Here is a 23,735-nt window from a genome sequence, read left to right as displayed (position 1 = left end):
ACTGAAGCTGCTCTCCAGAGCGGACAGAGTGTCCTGCAGGGGACAGAGTGTCCTGCAGGGGACAGAGTGTCCTTACAGCTGAAGTTCTAAACACACATGTGACTTATGTCCTCAGCTCCAGTCAAGTCTAACGACCCGAGGGAATATTGTCAACACATGAGCTCTGGAGGGGTCTGAGGGGTCTGCAGGGTCTGGAGGGTCTGAGGGGTCTGGAGGGTCTGAGGGGTCTGGAGGGTCTGAGGGGTCTGGAGGGTCTGGAGGGGTCTGCAGGGTCTGAGGGGTCTGGAAGGTCTGGAGGGTCTGGAGGGGTCTGAGGGGTCTGGAGGGTCTGGAGGGGTCTGCAGGGTCTGAGGGGTCTGGAGGGTCTGGAGGGTCTGGAGGGGTCTGAGGGGTCTGGAGGGTCTGAGGGGTCTGGAGGGTCTGGAGGGGTCTGAGGGGTCTGCAGAGTCTGGAGGGGTCTGAGGGGTCTGCAGAGTCTGGAGGGTCTGAGGGGTCTGGAGGGTCTGAGGGGTCTGGAGGGTCTGGAGGGGTCTGCAGGGTATGAGGGGTCTGGAGGGTCTGGAGGGTCTGGAGGGTCTGGAGGATCTGGAGGGGTCTGAGGGGTCTGGAGGGTCTGAGGGGTCTGGAGGGTCTGGAGGGGTCTGAGGGGTCTGGAGGGGTCTGGAGGGGTCTGGAGGGGTCTGAGGGGTCTGCAGGGTCTGGAGGGTCTGCAGGGTCTGAGGGGTCTGGAGGGTCTGAGGGGTCTGGAGGGTCTGAGGGGTCTGCAGGGTCTGGAGGGTCTGCAGGGGTCTGAGGGGTCTGGAGGGTCTGCAGGGGTCTGAGGGGTCTGCAGGGGTCTGCATAGGTCTGGAGGGCCCTGGAGGGGTCTGGAGGGGTCTGCAGGGGTCTGACGGGTCTGCAGGGGTCTGGAGGGGTCTGCAGGAGGGATACAGAGGGGTCCGGAAGGGGCAGGCGTGTGCTCATCAAGACCCCTGGTGAGCAATGAGGGCACTGCACCTGGATCCTGAATGTCAAATGACTCCAGGGCGACTCAGGCCTTTGCAGATCTGCACAGAGCGAAGGAGGCAGCGAAGGAGCCAAAGAAGGAGCCAAAGAAGGAGGCAAAGAAGGAGCCAAAGAAGTATTTTGTGATACAATTGTGTCGCTCGTTTGGAGAAAGGAACTTATTCAGACTTAATACATTTGACAATCCCAGAGATTATAATGGATGAATTTCACAGTTTTCCCAGAGAAACAGCAGCGTAATCACCGCTGAGCCCGCGCGCTCACACACTTCAGAAAACGCACGATCGGACGACTAAACCGGTCGACGACAATTACGACATCGCAATTTATCACCGAGACGGTAAAACGCGCTCGTGTTTGAGCGGAGCCCGTTCACCACGTTTAATCAGGCGCTAAACGACGTCTCCGCGCCCGCAGAACGAGCGCTGCGCTCGCAAGCGCTCATCTGGGAGACATTGTTGCAGAACCTGTTGCGGCTAATGCTAATGCGCGTAGGTGGATATGAAAGGCTAAATGAAATACTAAGAGCACCATAGAGAGCGCCGGCTTTATTAACCATCTGCAGCGAGCGGAGTGATTAAAACACACCAGGACTAAAACACACCAGGATTAAAACACACCAGGATTAAAACACACCAGGACTAAAACACACGAGGACTAAAACACACTAGGACTAAAACACACCAGGATTAAAACACACCAGGACTAAAACACACCAGGACTAAAACACACTAGGACTAAAACACACCAGGATTAAAACACTCCAGGACTAAAACACACCAGGACTAAAACACACCAGGACTAAAACACACCAGGACTAAACCACACCAGGATTAAAACACACCAGGATTAAAACACACGAGGACTAAAACACACTAGGACTAAAACACACCAGGACTAAAACACACCAGGACTAAAACACACCAGGACTAAAACACACCAGGATTAAAACACACCAGGACTAAAACACACGAGGACTAAAACACACTAGGACTAAAACACACCAGGATTAAAACACACCAGGATTAAAACACACCAGGATTAAAACACACCAGGATTAAAACACACCAGGATTAAAACACACCAGGATTAAAACACACCAGGACTAAAACACACCAGGATTAAAACACACCAGGACTAAAACATACCAGGACTAAAACACACCAGGATTAAAACACACCAGGATTAAAACACACCAGGATTAAAACACACCAGGATTAAAACACACCAGGATTAAAACACACCAGGATTAAAACACACCAGGACTAAAACACACCAGGACTAAAACACACCAGGATTAAAACACACCAGGACTAAAACACACCAGGATTAAAACACACCAGGACTAAAACACACCAGGATTAAAACACACCAGGACTAAAACACACCAGGATTAAAACACACCAGGACTAAAACACACCAGGACTAAAGCGGGAGAACGCGGGATCGACTCGACAGTGAAGCGAAGGCGCAGACATTCGACAAACTTACACAGCGGTTATTATTATTTTTATCCCCGGGTTTTGTGAACAAAGAAGAGTCGACTGTAAAAACGTGTTATTGATCATCAGAAAGACACAGATCGATCCTAAAACGAGAAATGTGACGATTATTTGAAAAAGTATTGATGCGGAAAAAGACGTTTAATGATAAGAATGATAATGATAAACATAATAACAATCATAAGAAGAAGTCAAAGAAGAAGAAGAAGAAGAAGGTGAAGAAGAAAAAGGAGAAGGAAAAGAAGGCGAAAAAGAATAATCCAAAGAAGAAGAAGATGAAGAAGAAGGAAATGGCAAAAAAGGCGGAGAAGGCGAAGAAGAAAGAGAAGAAGAAGAAGGTGAAGAAGAAGGAAAAGGCAAAAAATGCGGAGAAGAAGAAGAAGAAAGAGAAGAAGGTGAAGAAGAAGAAGGCAACGAAGAAGAAGAAGGCAACGAAGAAGAAGAAGGCAACGAAGAAGAAGAAGGCAACGAAGAAGAAGAAGGCAACGAAGAAGAAGAAGGCAACGAAGAAGAAGAAGGCAACGAAGAAGAAGAAGAAGAAGAAGAAGAAGAAGAAGAAGAAGAAGAAGAAGAAGAAGAAGAAGAAGAAGAAGAAGAAGAAGAAGAAGAAGAAGAAGAAGAAGAAGAAGAAGAAGAAGAAGAAGAAGAAGAAGAAGAAGAAGAAGAAGAAGAAGAAGAAGAAGAAGAAGAAGAAGAAGAAGAAGAAGAAGAAGAAGAAGAAGAAGCCTGAGCTGGATGGCACGCTGCTCTTCACATTCACAGAACGCTCTTTGGATCTTTTTTTTTCATTTGCTCGGATTAAAACTTGTTTTCTTGTGATTTTGCCCGACACTTTTCCTCCGTGATATTTACTGCGTTTAATCGTTACGGACAAAGACGCCTAAATTTGAAAAATGTCAATGTTGTTTTCGTCTTCAAAACAAAGCCCAAATTCCAATCAACCAAACCAATTTTTGAATAAATATTCTTTTGTAAATGCCACGAAAGGAAAAAATAGGTTTTGAAATGTGTGATTGACAGGTGCTCTCGTATAACAAAGTGTGTGATTGACAGGTGCTCTCGTATAACAAAGTGTGTGATTGACAGGTGCTCTCGTATAACAGAGTGTGATTCTACCTCGAGTTTTAATCAGCTCTGCATAATCTAACTTCACTGCTGGAGAAGTCACCTCGCTCTTGTCTCTATGGCGATGAACGGCCTTGAACTTAGACAAGCAGGGGAACGCCGCCTGGACAAGTTACAGGTCGGATCTGTGGAGAGGCGACACCGCTCACTGGAAGATTTAATCTATTTCTAGCAATAAAAATGATCGAATAAATGCAAAATACACTGCCAACAGCGTCTCCTGTTGGATAACTGGGTGATGATTTTCAACTGCTACACGATATTTAAACGGTATTCTCATTTTTGGAAAGACGTATCCCGTGACAGTGGATGAGATGTCGATCATGGGACCCTCTTACAGAGACTAGAGGACTGGGTGGGCATCACTGGCCCCGCCCTAAACTGGTCAAGGTCATATCTGGAAGACAGGAAGTACTTTGTTGAAATTGGTAGCTGTGTCTCAGACCACATGACCCTGACCTGTGGGGTGCCCCAAGGGTCAGTCCTGGGTCCCCTTCTGTTCAACCTCTACATGCTGCCGTTAGGTCAGTTGTAATTACCGTATTTTCCAGAGTATAAGTCGCACCAGCCAAAAAATGCATAAAAGAGAAGAAAAAAACATATATAAGTCGCACTGGAGTATGAGATGCAGTTGCAAGTGTGAAAATAACAAATAATATCACATATAAGTCGCTCCGGAGTATAAGTATATAAGTATAATTATAAGTATAAGTCGCACCCCGGCCTAAACTATGAAAAAAGGTGCAACTTATAGTCCGGAAAATACAGTGTATGACCCTTTGGACTGGTAGTTTCACTTCTGTGCCTGAAAAAACTGATGGAAGTGGACGAAAGAACGGATTTGAGAGCGCGAGGGACGATTCAGAAAGGTTTAAATACTTCCTTATTTCACTGTTTGAAGGTGACGCAGCCCAGCTTTAATACTCACATTAAAGGACACATATTCAGCAGTATTTGTATCATCACTGACCTTTAAACTTACTTTGGAGTACATGTTTTGTACACATTGCTTTTAAAGATCACACATTCCTTCGTCAGGATTGGTGTTATCACTTCATCTACTGGCAGCGGAGGGAGTTGCCGTGTGAAAATAAAGTTCAATAAAAATAATGTGTCTTTTATCATTTCAAAGTTGAATTTTTCAAATTTTTTACGCTGAGGTGGAGGACGGGTGTTTTTTTTTGTGCTGGAATTTGTCTTTTAATAGTTAAAATGCAGACGTTTTCCCCTTGTTTATGGTTAATATCGATGAAACAAAAACCGCCACAAAGTCCAACGTCGTCTGGAATGAACTGCAGTGTTTTTCAATTGGAATAATTGTTTGCGGATCCAACCTCTATGAAAAAATATTGTTTGTAAAACATTTGCGCGTTTTCCGTTTGATTGTTTATTTGAAAATCAGCGTCTCTCCCTTAAAAATCCACTTCCCTCCATCTGAAATTCCAACATCAAATTCATAAAACATGAACCTGTGGAAGCATTTTTAAATATTCTTCTTCTGTCGAGGGCGAAAAATAATCCAAACGTCTTTTAAAACACCACAATTTGTTCAGAGTCTGAGTCGTCAGCGCTGCTTCTTTCTCCGTCCTCGACGTCTCGCAGCGTGAAACGAGAATCTAAAATTCATAGCTTTTCGGCACGAGACGGGAAAATATCAAAACACGCGTGTATTTTTTTATGATTGACAGGGTTCAGGGATGTCACGAGATCGATTGCGACGCGTAGGAAAAGGTTACGCCACTTGATGCCAATTTCAACGACAAATAAATTAATAATAAAGAACTCTATTTTATAGGACGACCGACTGCAAACGTGTAGACTTATTTTTGTTATTGGTGCATCTTAAAGTGCCTATGGGAGGTTTTTAAAATGTTAAAATGTTGACTTTATTTGGTGTGTTTATACCTGTTGTACGTATAAATGATAGTTTTACATCAATCGAGCAGGTGTTTGTGGAGGAAAAGTTGAAAAATCGGTAGAAAAATGACAGGAAGTGACATCACACCTGGAACATTCCAGTCAAAGTTTATGCAGAATTTACACAAAGAAACAACTTTTTTGACTCTCTAAACATGAATTCAACAAATTAAAGTCGCTTTCACGTATTTTTATTCGTCAAATAAAAATAATGGATTAGATGTGTTTTGGCCCAGTGTTTGTTGGGTAATTTCCTAGCGCGATGTCATCAATTACAAACAGGAAGTGAAATTATAAACCTAAAAACGCCTCCGACACGCCTCAGACACGCCTACGACACGCCTCAGACACGCCTCCTACACACCTCCGAGACGCCTCCGACACACCTCTGACACGCCTCCGACACGCCTCAGACACGCCTCCTACACACCTCCAACACGCCTCCGACACGCCTCCTACACACCTCCGGCACACCTCCGACACGCCTCCGACACGCCTCAGACATGCCTCCTACAAACCTCCGACACGTTTCCGACCCGCCTCCGACACGCCTCCGACACACCTCCGACACGCCTCCGACACGTTTCCGACCCGCCTCCGACACGCCTCCGACACGCCTGCTACATGCCTCTGACACGCCTCCGACACGCCTCCGACACACCTCTGACACGCCTCAGACACGCCTCCTACAAGCCTCCGACACGCCTCCGACACGCCTCCTACACACCTCCAACACACCTCCGACACACCTCTGACACGCCTCAGACACGCCTCCTACACGCCTCCGACACGCCTCCTACACACCTCCGACACACCTCTGACACGCCTCCGACACGCCTCAGACACGCCTCCTACACACCTCCGACACGCCTCCTACACACCTCCGGCACACCTCCGACACGCCTCAGACACGCCTCCGACACGCCTCAGACACGCCTCCGACACGCTTCAGACACGCCTCCTACACATCTCCGAGACGCCTCCGACACGCCTCCGACACGCCTCCTACACACCTCCGACACACCTCTGACACGCCTCCGACACGCCTCAGACACGCCTCCTACACACCTCCGACACGCCTCCGACACGCCTCCTACACACCTCCGGCACACCTCCGACACGCCTCAGATATGCCTCCTACACACCTCCGACACGTTTCTGACCCGCCTCCGACACGCCTCCGACACACCTCCGACACACCTCCGACACGCCTCCGACACGTTTCCGACCCGCCTCCGACACGCCTCCGACACGCCTGCTACACGCCTCTGACATGCCTCCGACACGTTTCCGACCCGCCTCCGACACGCCTCCGACACGCCTCCGACACGCCTGCTACATGCCTCTGACACGCCTCCGACACGTTTCCGACCCGCCTCCGACACGCCTCCGACACGCCTGCTACACGCCTCTGACACGGCTCCTACACACCTCCGACACACCTCCGACACACCTCCGACACGCCTCCGACACGCCTCCGACACGCCTCCTACACACCTCCGGCACACCTCCGACACACCTCCGACACGCCTCAGACACGCCTCCGACACGCCTCAGACACGCCTTCGACACGCCTCAGACACGCCTCCTACACACCTCCGAGACGCCTCCGACACGCCTCCGACACGCCTCCTACACACCTCCGACACACCTCTGACACGCCTCCGACACGCCTCAGACACGCCTCCTACACACCTCCGACACGCCTCCGACACGCCTCCTACACACCTCCGGCACACCTCCGACACGCCTCCGACACGCCTCAGACATGCCTCCTACAAACCTCCAACACGTTTCCGACCCGCCTCCGACACGCCTCCGACACGTTTCCGACCCGCCTCCGACACGCCTCCGACACGCCTGCTACATGCCTCTGACACGCCTCCGCCACGTTTCCGACCCGCCTCCGACACGCCTCCGACACGCCTGCTACACGCCTCTGACATGCCTCCGACACGTTTCCGACCCGCCTCTGACACGCCTCCTACACGCCTCCGACACGCCTCCGACACGCCTCCTACACACCTCCGACACACCTCCGACACACCTCTGACACGCCTCCTACACGCCTCCGACACGCCTCCGACACGCCTCCTACACACCTCCGGCACACCTCCGACACGCCTCCGACATGCCTCCGACACACCTCCGACACGCCTCCGACACGCCTCCGACACACCTCCGACACGCCTCCGACACGTTTCCGACACGCCTCCAACACACCTCCGACACACCTCCGACACACCTCTGACACGCCTCAGACACGCCTCCTACACGCCTCCGGCACACCTCCGACACGCCTCCGACACACCTCCGACACACCTCCGACACACCTCCGACACGCCTCCGACACGTTTCCGACACGCCTCCGACACACCTCCGACACGCCTCAGACACGCCTCCTACACGCCTCCGGCACGCCTCCGACACGCCTCCGACACGCCTCCGACACGCCTCCGACACACCTCCGACACACCTCTGACACGCCTCCGACACACCTCCAACACACCTCCGACACACCTCCGACACACCTCCGACACACCTCTGACACGCCTCAGACACGCCTCCTACACGCCTCCGACACGCCTCCTACACACCTCCGGCACACCTCCAACACGCCTCCGACACGCCTCCGACACGCCTCCGACACGCCTCCGACACGCCTCCAATACACCTCCGACACACCTCCGACACACCTCTGACACGCCTCAGACACGCCTCCTACACGCCTCCGACACACCTCCGACACACCTCCGACACGCCTCCGACACGTTTCCGACACGCCTCCAACACACCTCCGACACACCTCTGACACGCCTCAGACACGCCTCCTACACGCCTCTTTACGACTATCGCGAGCCAGTACAATCGCGACTATCGAATAACCGCACGATCTCGCCGTGGGCGGAGACGCTGCGAGAGGCCAAACCCCGGGCGCCGGTCCAGGCTTCCCGGACGCGCTCCCGAAGGAGGCATCGATTCCGCGTGGAGCTTGAGCGACGCCGTAACCCGACACGGCCACGCGACACCCGGGCCGTTCCCCCGCGGTCACGGCGAGAGAGAGAGGAAACGGGTTTAGGCTTTCGGCGTCGGCGAAGAGACGCGCGTAACTGCAGAGGTCGAGATTGAAGCCCGACTCTGGCGCCAAGGCTTTCGTTCTCTGTAATACAAACGTGATTCTGTCCGGGTCGGGGGGGGGACTGCGGTCTCTCTAGCTCCGGGTTTAGTCCCACTTCGGTTCAGTTTGTTTTCGAAAGCTCGCGACACACTTTTGGCAAAAAAAATGACAAAAATGTTACTGAAAATTTTTTTCTGAGGCTATCGACAATCAAGCGGTGCAGAAACGGGTGCGTTTGTCGTGACAGGTGCTAACTAACTGAAAGAAAAAGCATGTTATAATCCCTGGGTGTGATTATTTTAGTGCGAGTCTCTTCTTTCTGCAAACTCGACGTGTAAATGGCCGTGTGCGCCTCAGATTGACACAAAGTCTGAAACAGACTCATGGACCTGCAAAGCGTGAAAAGACTCGCGTTTGCACTTGCACAGATCTGAACGACTTCGTGCCGTTTGCGACCGTCGTAGCGTTACCTCTGTCGCCGGCGGCGCTGGTGGAGTCCAGCTCGGTGGCGTGCGTCCCCGTGGCGTCCAGCAGCAGTTTACTGGAGATGCCCATGCACAGGGACTCCTTCAGGCACAGCTCTGCGGACAGAAGGAACTGTAACTGTAACTGTAACTGTGACTGTAACTGTGAGTGTAACTGTAACTGTGAGTGTAACTGTGACTGTAACTGTAACTGTAACTGTGAGTGTAACTGTAACTGTAACTGTGACTGTAACTGACTGTAACTGTGAGTGTGACTGTGACTGTAACTGTAACTGTGACTGTGAGTGTAACTGTAACTGTGAGTGTAACTGTGACTGTGAGTGTGACTGTAACTGTAACTGTGACTGTAACTGTGACTGTAACTGTAACTGTGACTGTGAGTGTAACTAACTGTGAGTGTAACTGTGACTGTGAGTGTAACTGTAACTGTAACTGTGACTGTAACTGTGAGTGTGACTGTGACTGTAACTGTGACTGTAACTGTAACTGTAACTGTGACTGTGACTGTAACTGTGACTGTGAGTGTAACTGTAACTGTAACTGTGACTGTAACTGTGACTGTGAGTGTAACTGTAACTGTAACTGTAACTGTGACTGTAACTGTGACTGTGACTGTGACTGTGACTGTAGCTGTAGCTGTAACTGTAACTGTAACTGTGACTGTGAGTGTGACTGTGAGTGTAACTGTGAGTGTGAGTGTGAGTGTGACTGTGACTGTGACTGTGAGTGTGAGTATAACTGTAACTGTGAGTGTAACTCTGACTGTGACTGTGAGTGTGACTCTGACTGTGACTGTGAGTGTGAGTATAACTGTAACTGTGAGTGTAACTCTGACTGTGACTGTGAGTGTAACTGTAAGTGTAACTGTGACTGTAGCTGTAACTGTAACTGTGACTGTAACTGTAACTGTGACTGTGACTGTAGCTGTAGCTGTAACTGTGACTGTAACTGTGACTGTGACTGTGAGTGTAACTGTAACTGTGACTGTAACTGTGACTGTGACTGTAGCTGTAGCTGTAACTGTAACTGTAACTGTGACTGTGAGTGTGACTGTGAGTGTAACTGTAACTGTAACTGTGAGTGTGAGTGTGAGTGTGACTGTGAGTGTAACTGTAACTGTAACTGTGAGTGTGACTGTGAGTGTGACTGTGAGTGTAACTGTAACTGTAACTGTGACTGTAACTGTGACTGTGAGTGTGACTGTGAGTGTAACTGTAACTGTAACTGTGACTGTAACTGTGACTGTGAGTGTGACTGTGAGTGTAACTGTAACTGTAACTGTGACTGTAACTGTGACTGTGAGTGTGACTGTGAGTGTAACTGTAACTGTAACTGTAACTGTGACTGTGAGTGTGACTGTGAGTGTAACTGTGAGTGTGAGTGTGAGTGTGAGTGTAACTGTGAGTGTGAGTGTGAGTGTAACTGTAACTGTAACTGTAACTGTGGTACTCACTACCAGGAGCTACTGCGTCTCACTGTCAAACATGTCGAGAGAATAATATGGCTCTTACCAAACTATAAATGACACAAAATGCACCGACGAATGTTACACTGGAATAATAATAATCATATGGAAAAAATGACATTCGGACGTGACATGAAAATGGATAAAATCATATAATCTCTTCTTCTTTCTCTTTTTATGATTTGTTGCTGTTTTCTTAAAAACAAATATATATTTATATTGGATCTCTCTTGTTGTTTTCCATTCACAGTTTTGAACAGTGTTTTAAAAAAATAAAATAATAATATTTGAAATGTAAAAAAATTAAATAAAATACGAATACAAATAAATATAAATCATTACAAAGAAATAAATATTTTAAAATAATAATAATAATTCATTAATTAAAATAATAATAATAATAATAATAATAATAAATTAATGCATATATAAATAAATACATAAATTAAATTACATTAAATCAAAATTAATTAAAACAATAAAAATAAAATAAAGGGGCTGGGGCTGAAGCGGTGGCATTGCAGCTGCACAGTGACTGCAGCAAACGCACAAAGACACGACTGTGAGCGGTGACATGTGACCTTCTCTCTAGTGCCACCTACAGAGCCAAATGTGCCCGACGCCGACAGGCAAATACCCACAATGCTCGTCGACACATGCAGAAAATGTATAGAAAATCGAACACGCTTTTATTATTTTTATTTTAGCAATGACGTCCTTTATTTTAATACTTGATGTTTGTTCCCTCGCTTGTTTGCATTTGAAATACTATTACTTTAATGAACTATTTTCTTGTATGTATTATTTACACGTGTTATAATTTGTTAATAACATGAAAAAAAAGGTTCATAATTAAATCTGAGAAATAAATAATATAAATATATCAGAAAAGCTTAAATAGGAAACAGGAAAGGTCCAGCACTGACTCATTTGTGATTCTCTCAGTTTTGAAACTTGTTCAAATACGATTTAAACTTCCCACAAACAAAACGTATCAAATTCCATTCGAAAATAGAAACAAACTCAATATGTCGTTTAAACTCAGCCGCGTCAGACTCAGATGACGTGCGTAATCGCCCTTCGCCTCTTTCTCTTTATCGCTAAATAAAACGGCCTTTTGTCTTTTAGTTGGCGGCGTTAACCGTCCCATTTTTGCCCGCATTGTTTCCTTTTTGTGGAGGTGGCGAGGTGAGGACATTCGCTATTCACACGCCAACAAGCGACTGCAGTATAAAAACCATTATAATCCACGCAGCTCGGTAACGCTAGACCCGGAGCACAATGGAGACGGGCCAAAGTGGACGTGGTATGGGATAACCACCTGTTCATGGGAGCAGGGCGCGGCCGGCGGCGGGGCGCGGCCGGCAGCGGGGCGCGGCCGGCAGCGGGGCGCGGCCGGCAGCGGGGCGTGGCCGGCAGCGGGGCGCGGCCGGCGACGGGGCGCGGCCGGCGACGGGGAGGGTTAATCCCGTTGTGCGATGACGACACCCACTTTGGTATTTATGTCGCTATAAATGCATTCATAGCTTTAATAAGGGCACATTTCCAACCTTTAAGGCCCATTCATGCTGCATTTATGTACATTAAGGGTAGAAACATGAGCCCCCCCGATATGAGCCCCCCGACATGAGGGCCCCCGACATGAGCCCCCCCGACATGAGGGCCCCCGACATGAGGGCCCCCGACATGAGCCCCCCCGACATGAGCCCCCCGACATGAGCCCCCCCCGACATGAGGGCCCCCGACATGAGCCCCCCCCGACATGAGGGCCCCCGACATGAGCCCCCCCGATATGAGGGCCCCCGACATGAGGGCCCCCGACATGAGCCCCCCCGACAGGAGCCCCCCCGACATGAGGGCCCCCGACATGAGCCCCCCCGACATGAGCCCCCCCATATGCGCCTCCCCGACATGAGCCCCCCCGACATGAGCCCCCCCGAATTGACATGAGCCCCCCCACATGCACCTCCCCGACTTGAGCCCCCCTGACATGAAAGGAGCCCCCCCGACATGAGCCCCCCGACATGAGCCCCCCCCGACATGAGTTCCCCCCTGACATGAGCCCCCTGACATGAGCCCCCCCTGACATGAGCCCCCCCGACATGACATGAGCCCCCCCGACATGAGCCCCCCTGACATGACATGAGCCCCCCCCTGACATGAGCCCCCCCGACATGAACCCCCCGACATGACATGAGCCCCCCCGACATGACATGAGCCCCCCTGACATGACATGAGCCCCCCCTGACATGAGCCCCCCCGACATGAACCCCCCGACATGACATGAGCCCCCCCTGACATGAGCCCCCCCCGACATGAACCCCCCCTGACATGAGCCCCCCCAGACATGAGCCCCCCCGACATGACATGAGCCCCCCCGACATGACATGAGCCCCCCCGACATGAGCCCCCCTGACATGACATGAGCCCCCCCTGACATGAGCCCCCCCGACATGAACCCCCCGACATGACATGAGCCCCCCCGACATGACATGAGCCCCCCGACATGAGCCCCCCGACATGAGCCCCCCCGACATGAGCCCCCTGACATGAGCCTTTAATGTCTCCTTTAATTTCTCCTTTAATGTCTCCTTTAATATCTCCTTTAATGTCTCCTTAAATGGGCCTTTAATGTCTCCTTTAATGTCTCCTTAAATGTCCCTTTAATTTCTCCTTAAATGTCTCCTTTAATTTCTCCTCTAATGTCTCCTTTAATGTCTCCTTTAATGCCCCTTTAATGTATCCTTAAATGTCCCTTTAATGTCCCTTTAATGTCTCCTTTAATGTCCCTTTAATGTCCCCTTTAATATCTCCTTTAACGTCTCCTTTAATGTCCCTTTAATGTCCTTTTAATATCCCCTTTAATGTCTCCTTTAATGGCCCTTTATTGTCCCCTTTAATATCCCCTTTAATGTCCCTTTAATGTCCCCTTTAATATCCCCTTTAATGTCCCTTTAATATCCCCTTTAATATCCCCTTTAACATCCCCTTTAATATCCCTTTAACGGCGGGCGTACCCGTGTTGTTGATGGCGTGGGTCCACAGCAGGAGGGCCACGTCCTGGCTCCAGGCCTCTTTGCTCGCTCGGTCCGGAGCCTGGAGCGTGACCAGGTCTTTAGAGCGCGAGCGGAACCAGACCTCAAACCTCAAGCCATCATCACCAACGCTCTGAGTCAGACCCATCTCCCCCGTCTGAGGAAGACAAGTGAAGAAGACGACATGTGAAGAAGACGACATGTGAGGACGACATGTGAAGAAGAAGACATGTGAAGAAGACATGTGAGGAAGACGACATGTGAGGACGACATGTGAAGAAGACAAGTGAAGAAGACGACATGTGAAGAAGACGACATGTGAAGAAGAAGACATGTGAAGAAGACGACATGTGAGGACGACATGTGAAGAAGACAAGTGAAGAAGACGACATGTGAAGAAGACGACATGTGAGGACGACATGTGAAGAAGAAGACATGTGAAGAAGACATGTGAGGAAGACGACATGTGAGGACGACATGTGAAGAAGACAAGTGAAGAAGACGACATGTGAAGAAGACGACATGTGAAGAAGAAGACATGTGAAGAAGAAGACATGTGAAGAAGACGACATGTGAGGACGACATGTGAAGAAGAAGACATGTGAAGAAGACGACATGTGAAGAAGACGACATGTGAGGACGACATGTGAAGAAGAAGACATGTGAAGAAGACATGTGAGGAAGACGACATGTGAGGACGACATGTGAAGAAGACAAGTGAAGAAGACGACATGTGAAGAAGACGACATGTGAGGACGACATGTGAAGAAGAAGACATGTGAAGAAGACATGTGAGGAAGACGACATGTGAGGACGACATGTGAAGAAGACAAGTGAAGAAGACGACATGTGAAGAAGACGACATGTGAAGAAGAAGACATGTGAAGAAGAAGACATGTGAAGAAGACGACATGTGAGGACGACATGTGAAGAAGAAGACATGTGAAGAAGACGACATGTGAAGAAGACGACATGTGAGGACGACATGTGAAGAAGAAGACATGTGAAGAAGACATGTGAGGAAGACGACATGTGAGGACGACATGTGAAGAAGACAAGTGAAGAAGACGACATGTGAAGAAGACGACATGTGAGGACGACATGTGAAGAAGAAGACATGTGAAGAAGACATGTGAGGAAGACGACATGTGAGGACGACATGTGAAGAAGACAAGTGAAGAAGACGACATGTGAAGAAGACGACATGTGAAGAAGAAGACATGTGAAGAAGAAGACATGTGAAGAAGACGACATGTGAGGACGACATGTGAAGAAGAAGACATGTGAAGAAGACGACATGTGAAGAAGACGACATGTGAGGACGACATGTGAAGAAGAAGACATGTGAAGAAGACATGTGAGGAAGACGACATGTGAGGACGACATGTGAAGAAGACAAGTGAAGAAGACGACATGTGAAGAAGACGACATGTGAGGACGACATGTGAAGAAGAAGACATGTGAAGAAGACATGTGAGGAAGACGACATGTGAGGACGACATGTGAAGAAGACAAGTGAAGAAGACGACATGTGAAGAAGACGACATGTGAAGAAGAAGACATGTGAAGAAGAAGACATGTGAAGAAGACGACATGTGAGGACGACATGTGAAGAAGAAGACATGTGAAGAAGACGACATGTGAAGAAGACGACATGTGAGGACGACATGTGAAGAAGAAGACATGTGAAGAAGACATGTGAGGAAGACGACATGTGAGGACGACATGTGAAGAAGACAAGTGAAGAAGACGACATGTGAAGAAGACGACATGTGAGGACGACATGTGAAGAAGAAGACATGTGAAGAAGACATGTGAGGAAGACGACATGTGAGGACGACATGTGAAGAAGACAAGTGAAGAAGACGACATGTGAAGAAGACGACATGTGAAGAAGAAGACATGTGAAGAAGAAGACATGTGAAGAAGACGACATGTGAGGACGACATGTGAAGAAGAAGACATGTGAAGAAGACGACATGTGAAGAAGACGACATGTGAGGACGACATGTGAAGAAGAAGACATGTGAAGAAGACATGTGAGGAAGACGACATGTGAGGACGACATGTGAAGAAGACAAGTGAAGAAGACGACATGTGAAGAAGACGACATGTGAGGACGACATGGGAAGAAGAAGACATGTGAAGAAGACATGTGAGGAAGACGACATGTGAGGACGACATGTGAAGAAGACAAGTGAAGAAGACGACATGTGAAGAAGACGACATGTGAAGAAGAAGACATGTGAAGAAGAAGACGTGTGAAGAAGACAAGTGAAGAAGACGACATGTGAAGAAGACGACATGTGAAGAAGACATGTGAAGAAGAAGACATGTGAAGAAGACGACATGTGAAGAAGACTTGTGAAGAAGACAAGTGAAGAAGAAGACATATGAAGAAGACGACATGTGAAGAAGACATGTGAAGAAGACATGTGAAGAAGACAACATGTGAGGACGACATGTGAAGAAGACGACATGTGAAGAAGACATGTGAGGACGACATGTGAAGAAGACATGTGAAGAAGGCATGTGAAGAAGACGACATGTGAAGAAGACTTGTGAAGAAGACAAGTGAAGAAGACGACATGTGAAGAAGACGACATGTGAAGAAGACATGTGAAGAAGAAGACATGTGAAGAAGACGACATGTGAAGAAGACTTGTGAAGAAGACAAGTGAAGAAGAAGACATGTGAAGAAGACGACATGTGAAGAAGACATGTGAAGAAGAAGACATGTGAGGACGACATGTGAAGAAGACATGTGAAGAAGACATGTGAGGACGACATGTGAAGAAGACGACATGTGAAGAAGACATGTGAAGAAGACATGTGAAGAAGACAACATGTGAGGACGACATGTGAAGAAGACATGTGAAGAAGACATGTGAGGACGACATGTGAAGAAGACATGTGAAGAAGACATGTGAAGAAGACGACATGTGAGGACGACATGTGAAGAAGAAGACATGTGAAGAAGACATGTAAAGAAGAAGACATGTGAAGAAGACATGTGAAGAAGACAAGTGAAGAAGACGACATGTGAAGAAGACATGTGAAGAAGAAGACATGTGAAGAAGACGACATGTGAAGAAGACATGTGAAGAAGACATGTGAAGAAGACAAGTGAAGAAGAAGACATGTGAAGAAGACGACATGTGAAGAAGAAGACATGTGAAGAAGACATGTGAAGAAGAAAACATGTGAAGAAGAAGACATGTGAAGAAGAAGACATGTGAAGAAGACAAGTGAAGAAGACAAGTGAAGAAGAAGACATGTGAAGATAAAGACATGTGAAGAAGAAGACATGTGAAGAAGACGACATGTGAAGAAGACGACATGTGAAGAAGACGACGACATGTGAGGACGACATGTGAAGAAGAAGACATGTGAAGAAGACAACATGGGAGGACGACATGTGAAGAAGACATGTGAAGAAGACATGTGAGGACGACATGTGAAGAAGACATGTGAAGAAGACGACATGTGAGGACGACATGTGAAGAAGAAGACAGGTGAAGAAGACATGTAAAGAAGAAGACATGTGAAGAAGACATGTGAAGAAGACATGTGAAGAAGACAAGTGAAGAAGACGACATGTGAAGAAGACATGTGAAGAAGAAGACATGTGAAGAAGACGACATGTGAAGAAGAAGACATGTGAAGAAGACAAGTGAAGAAGAAGACATGTGAAGAAGACGACATGTGAAGAAGACATGTGAAGAAGACATGTGAAGAAGACAAGTGAAGAAGACGACATGTGAAGAAGACATGTGAAGAAGAAGACATGTGAAGAAGACGACATGTGAAGAAGACTTGTGAAGAAGAAGACATGTGAAGAAGAAGACATGTGAAGATAAAGACATGTGAAGAAGAAGACAAGTGAAGAAGAAGACATGTGAAGAAGACGACATGTGAAGAAGACGACATGTGAAGAAGACAAGTGAAGAAGACAAGTGAAGAAGAAGACATGTGAAGATAAAGACATGTGAAGAAGAAGACATGTGAAGAAGACGACATGTGAAGAAGAAGACATGTGAGGAAGACATGTGAAGAAGACGACGTGAAGAAGAAGACATGTGAAGAAGAAGACATGTGAGGAAGACATGTGAAGAAGACGACGTGAAGAAGAAGACATGTGAAGAAGAAGACATGTGAGGACGACATGTGAAGAAGACATGTGAAGAAGAAGACATGTGAAGAAGACGACATGTGAGGACGACATGTGAAGAAGACGACGTGAAGAAGAAGACATGTGAAGAAGAAGACATGTGAATAAGAAGACATGTGAGGACGACATGTGAAGAAGACATGTGAAGAAGACATGTGAAGAAGACATGTGAGGACGACATGTGAAGAAGACATGTGAAGAAGACGACATGTGAAGAAGACATGTGAAGAAGACATGTGAGGACGACATGTGAAGAAGAAGACATGTGAAGAAGACGACATGTGAAGAAGACGACACGTGAAGAAGAAGACATGTGAAGAAGACATGTGAAGAAGACGTGAGGACGACATGTGAAGAAGAAGACATGTGAAGAAGACGACATGTGAAGAAGACGACACGTGAAGAAGACATCTGAAGAAGACATGTGATTTCATAGTGTAAGAAGAAGCATTATTTTGAGGGGAAAACATACTATTTATAGACAATAAACTAATGTGTTATAAAACAGTTTAAATCTTTTTGGTATAAAATTGTAGCAAAATATAAATAGTTATTAATATGGAGATTATTAACTAAGACTCAATTCAACTCAGTTAAAAAGCCTTTATTGCAGCGTGGCTTTCCTCAGGGTACAAATACAGGCTTTATCTTTTTTTTCTCAATATATATCTCTATCTCTAGATTATTTTCGATTATTTTCGTAGCTAACTCTTAAAATGATTATTTCTATTGAACATTGAGATTTTGAAAAAAAAAATTTACCAGATAAAGATTGAAATACGGCAGAGCTTCTATAAAGAGAATATTGTGTCATTTTAGAATAGAATAGACGTTATTGTCCTTGAGCGTTTTGATTTAATAATCCGTGTTATAGAAGAGATATTTTCGTATTCATTAAATCACAAGGGCCTAATTTATTTGGTAAATCGTATGTTTAGAGCAAATAACAACACAAACTGTCTCTGTGTGCGCGCTCTGCCAACGCCGTCGTTTAAAGCCGTTATGTGTTAGCTTAGCGTGTCGGTCGTCTCCCCTGCCGTCTTCTAAATCCGTACAAACATGTTCAGAACGCGCGCGAGTCTTGTGTTAGCTTAGCATGTCGGTCATCTCTCCTGCTGTTGTTTAAAGCCGTACAAACATGTTCAGAACGCGCACGAGTCTTGTGTTAGCTTAGCGTGTCGGTCGTCTCCCCTGCCGTCTTCTAAATCCGTACAAACATGTTCAGAACGCGCGCAAGTCTTGTATTAGCTTAGCATATCGGTCATCTCTCCTGCTGTTGTTTAAAGCCGTACAAACATGTTCAGAACGCGCACGAGTCTTGTGTTAGCTTAGCGTGTCGGTCGTCTCCCCTGCCGTCTTCTAAATCCGTACAAACATGTTCAGAACGCGCGCAAGTCTTGTATTAGCTTAGCATGTCGGTCATCTCTCCTGCTGTTGTTTAAAGCCGTACAAACATGTTCAGAACGCGCACGAGTCTTGTGTTAGCTTAGCGTGTCGGTCGTCTCCCCTGCCGTCTTCTAAATCCGTACAAACATGTTCAGAACGCGCGCGAGTCTTGTATTAGCTTAGCATGTCGGTCATCTCTCCTGCTGTTGTTTAAAGCCGTACAAACATGTTCAGAACGCGCGCGAGTCTTGTGTTAGCTTAGCGTGTCGGTCGTCTCCCCTGCCGTCTTCTAAATCCGTACAAACATGTTCAGAACGCGCGCGAGTCTTGTGTTAGCTTAGCATGTCGGTCATCTCTCCTGCTGTTGTTTAAAGCCGTACAAACATGTTCAGAACGCGCGCGAGTCTTGTGTTAGCTTAGCGTGTCGGTCGTCTCCCCTGCCGTCTTCTAAATCCGTACAAACATGTTCAGAACGCGCGCGAGTCTTGTGTTAGCTTAGCATGTCGGTCATCTCTCCTGCTGTTGTTTAAAGCCGTACAAACATGTTCAGAACGCGCGCGAGTCTTGTGTTAGCTTAGCGTGTCGGTCGTCTCCCCTGCCGTCTTCTAAATCCGTACAAACATGTTCAGAACGCGCGCGAGTCTTGTGTTAGCTTAGCATGTCGGTCATCTCTCCTGCTGTTGTTTAAAGCCGTATAAACATGTTCAGAACGCGCGCGAGTCTTGTGTTAGCTTAGCGTGTCGGTCGTCTCCCCTGCCGTCTTCTAAATCCGTACAAACATGTTCAGAACGCGCGCGAGTCTTGTGTTAGCTTAGCATGTCGGTCATCTCTCCTGCTGTTGTTTAAAGCCGTATAAACATGTTCAGAACGCGCGCGAGTCTTGTGTTAGCTTAGCATGTTGGTCGTCCCTATAAATAAATAAAATAAATAAAATAAATAAAATAAATGTATTTTTGTTTTATCACATAGAGTACATTTGAACAAGCTCCACAAAACACATTTTGTCACTGCCCATAATTCTGCCACTTATTCGAAATATTTAGGGACATTTTTCCAAATTAAACCTCTCTGTGTTGTGGATCCAGGATGTATCTTTGTTTGCCACCTTGAAGATAGGGGCAATAAACTTATCCCTCCCCACGGAAACAGGGAGGTCAAGTTACAGGTCATATCTGCGGTGAAGCGACCCCGCTCGCGGTAAGAATGCCGTGTTTTTCAGGTTATTTCTGGGCAATAAAAACATCTGCTTTGGAATAAATGGAAGATGGGAAACTGATTTATGTTGTCTTTTGAATTAATCAATAGTGAAATTGGATTCTCCGGCAAAACTCTTCAAACAGAGCAGCCCACCGAGAGGACAATAATGAGAAATGTAATGAAAAAAGAGCTTTAAAAAGGAGAGGGACACATGCAGGGACAGAACACAACAGCAGAGGGCTCAAGTGTTCTCTCTCACACTTCACTGACAAATATAGTTTACGGAAAATAAGTGCGACTTATACTCCAGAGCGACTTATATGTGATATTATTCGTTATTTTCACACCGACAACCACAAGAGGGCGCTCTAGGCTCTAAGCGACGCAGAAGAATAATCTGCACTTCCTCGTCCTCTGGAGTTTGTGGAGTTGTTTAGAAGTGACACAGAGGAAGAAGAATTCAGTGGATTTAGTGATTTGGGGTAAAACTGATGCTTTGCTAAACTTGTTAGCATGTTCTTTATGCTATAGTTATCTGAATAACTGTTCATATGTTACGCTAACATACCAGACACTTACCACAGTTCTGTCTGTGCCTCATGTAGCTGAAGGTGTTAGCGTTAGCATACGTCATGTAGCTGAAGGTGTTAGCGTTAGCATACGTCATGTAGCTGAAGGTGTTAGCGTTAGCATACGTCATGTAGCTGAAGGTGTTAGCGTTAGCATACGTCATGTAGCTGAAGGTGTTAGCGTTAGCATACGTCATGTAGCTGAAGGTGTTAGCGTTAGCATACGTCATGTAGCTGAAGGTGTTAGCGTTAGCATACGTCATGTAGCTGAAGGTGTTAGTGTTAGCATACGTACACCTATTCACCATGTTCTCTCATCTGTTATTATTTTAAACTGCATTTACAGATGAAATGTTTGTTCTTGGTCTTGGATTTTATCAAATAAATTTTCCCCAAAAATGCGACTTATACTCCAGTGCGACTTATATATGTTTTTTTCTTCTCTATTATGCATTTTTTGGCTGGTGCAACTTATACTTCGGAAAACATGGTAAGTAATCTGATTCAGTCCCAGTCACAGCCACTTTAAACATGTAGAAAAATATTTAAGTGTTTTTTTTATGTCAACAGTTCATCCAGGTAAAAATAGAATAGTTCTTGGATCGGGCAAGAGTCTTAAATAAAGTGCCCTGACAGAAAACAATGAAAGTTTCAGTCTTTTTACCAGTCTAAAGTTCGCTTAACTGCCTGGCTATAAAGTATTTGTAATGAACTATGAATCATTAAGATATAGAAATGCGCCGCTCTGAACACAAAGTACCTTCATGGTGTGCTTGTGGCTGTAGGCGGAGCGTCCGGGGGCGGGGCTCTTGAGTTTGGTGAAGACCAGCGCGTGTTGATACAGGAAGACGTTTCGGACGCCGCTCCACTTCCGGCGTGGCCCTCCGCAGACGGTGAGCACGCCGTGACGCACCAGCTCGCCGCGCTCGGCTACAGGCATCTGAACGAGCACAAGGACACGACATCACGCGTGTGTTTTACAGGCGTCTGAACGGACACGACGTCACGCGTGTGTTTTACAGGCGTCTGAACGGACACGAGGACACGACGTCACGCGTGTGTTTTACAGGCGTCTGAACGGGCACAAGGACACGACGTCACGCGTGTGTTTTACAGGCGTCTGAACGGGCACAAGGACACAACGTCACGCGTGTGTTTTACAGGCGTCTGAACGGGCACGAGGACACAACGTCACGCGTGTGTTTTACAGGCGTCTGAACGGGCACGAGGACACAACGTCACGCGTGTGTTTTACAGGCGTCTGAACGGGCACGAGGACACAACGTTACGCGTGTGTTTTACAGGCGTCTGAACGAGCACAAGGACACAACGTCACGCGTGTGTTTTACAGGCGTCTGAACGGGCACGAGGACACAACGTCACGCGTGTGTTTTACAGGCGTCTGAACGGACACGAGGACACAACGTCACGCGTGTGTTTTACAGGCGTCTGAACGGGCACGAGGACACGACGTCACGCGTGTGTTTTACAGGCGTCTGAACGGGCACGAGGACACAACGTCACGCGTGTGTTTTACAGGCGTCTGAACGGGCACGAGGACACGACGTCACGCGTGTGTTTTACAGGCGTCTGAACGGACACGAGGACACAACGTCACGCGTGTGTTTTACAGGCGTCTGAACGGACACGAGGACACGACATCACGCGTGTGTTTTACAGGCGTCTGAACGAGCACAAGGACACAACGTCACGCGTGTGTTTTACAGGCGTCTGAACGGGCACGAGGACACGACGTCACGCGTGTGTTTTACAGGCGTCTGAACGAGCACAAGGACACAACGTCACGCGTGTGTTTTACAGGCGTCTGAACGAGCACAAGGACACGACGTCACGCGTGTGTTTTACAGGCGTCTGAACGGACACAAGGACACAACGTCAATCATAGGATGCACCTCCTGCACACCTGCAGCCTCGTTCCCATAGCAGCACGTTTCCATGGCTGCGCATATGTCGGTGTGTTTAGCGAGTTCCTTCAGTTACAGGACATACATGACGACAGAGATAGACTGTGTTCGAGCTCAGAGAAGACGGAAATCTGCTGAGACGAGAGATGATAAGATCCATCGCGCTAATAAACAAACACACGTGTAGAGGCGGAGCTGTTGCGAGCTTCCAGACGGGGCTGAGTGTGGCGAGTGTGGCGAGTGTAGCGGGCGTGGCAAGCGTGGCGAGCGTGAAGAGCGTGGTGGGCGTGGCGGGCGTGGAGAGCATGGCGGGCGTGGAGAGCGTGGCGAGTGTGGAGAGCGTGGCGAGTGTGGAGAGCGTGGCGAGTGTGGAGAGCGTGGAGAGCGTGGAGAGCGTGGCGAGCGTGGAGAGCGTGGCGAGCGTGGCGAGCGTGCTGAGCGAAGGCGGGCGTGGCGGGCGTGGAGAGCGTGGCGAGTGTGGAGAGCGTGGCGAGTGTGGAGAGCGTGGCGAGTGTGGAGAGCGTGGCGAGTGTGGAGAGCGTGGCGAGTGTGGAGAGCGTGGCGAGTGTGGAGAGCGTGGCGAGTGTGGAGAGCGTGGAGAGCGTGGAGAGCGTGGCGAGCGTGGAGAGCGTGGCGAGCGTGGCGAGCGTGCTGAGCGAAGGCGGGCGTGGCGGGCGTGGAGAGCGTGGCGAGTGTGGAGAGCGTGGCGAGTGTGGAGAGCGTGGCGAGTGTGGAGAGTGTGGAGAGTGTGGAGAGCGTGGCGAGTGTGGAGAGCGTGGCGAGTGTGCACTTTTAAAAAGGGAATAACAGTCGCTTAAGTTCTCAAATTGGCGAA

At 48.0% G+C, this 23,735-nt stretch overlaps 1 protein-coding gene across 1 annotated transcript in view; it reads right to left on the bottom strand.

Annotated features, from left to right (window-relative positions):
• arhgef40 (Rho guanine nucleotide exchange factor (GEF) 40) overlaps positions 1–23,735 on the bottom strand; it is an 87,467-nt gene that overhangs the window by 3,205 nt on the left and 60,527 nt on the right. Inside the window, exons 22-24 of the mRNA XM_072458723.1 lie at positions 21,736–21,915; positions 13,635–13,809; positions 9,138–9,248 (exon numbers count right to left, since the gene is read on the bottom strand). Of these exons, the coding sequence (XP_072314824.1) occupies positions 9,138–9,248; positions 13,635–13,809; positions 21,736–21,915 (466 nt within the window). The remainder of the gene's footprint in view (positions 1–9,137; positions 9,249–13,634; positions 13,810–21,735; positions 21,916–23,735) is intronic.

The sequence above is a fragment of the Eucyclogobius newberryi genome, unplaced genomic scaffold, assembly GCF_026437365.1.
Source record: "Eucyclogobius newberryi isolate DKJ021-1_F unplaced genomic scaffold, fEucNew1.0.hap1 SCAF_22, whole genome shotgun sequence".
Classification (NCBI taxonomy): domain Eukaryota; kingdom Metazoa; phylum Chordata; class Actinopteri; order Gobiiformes; family Gobiidae; genus Eucyclogobius; species Eucyclogobius newberryi.
The sequence above is the reverse complement of the archived record's forward strand: the minus strand, read 5'-3'. Positions and strand labels throughout refer to the sequence as shown.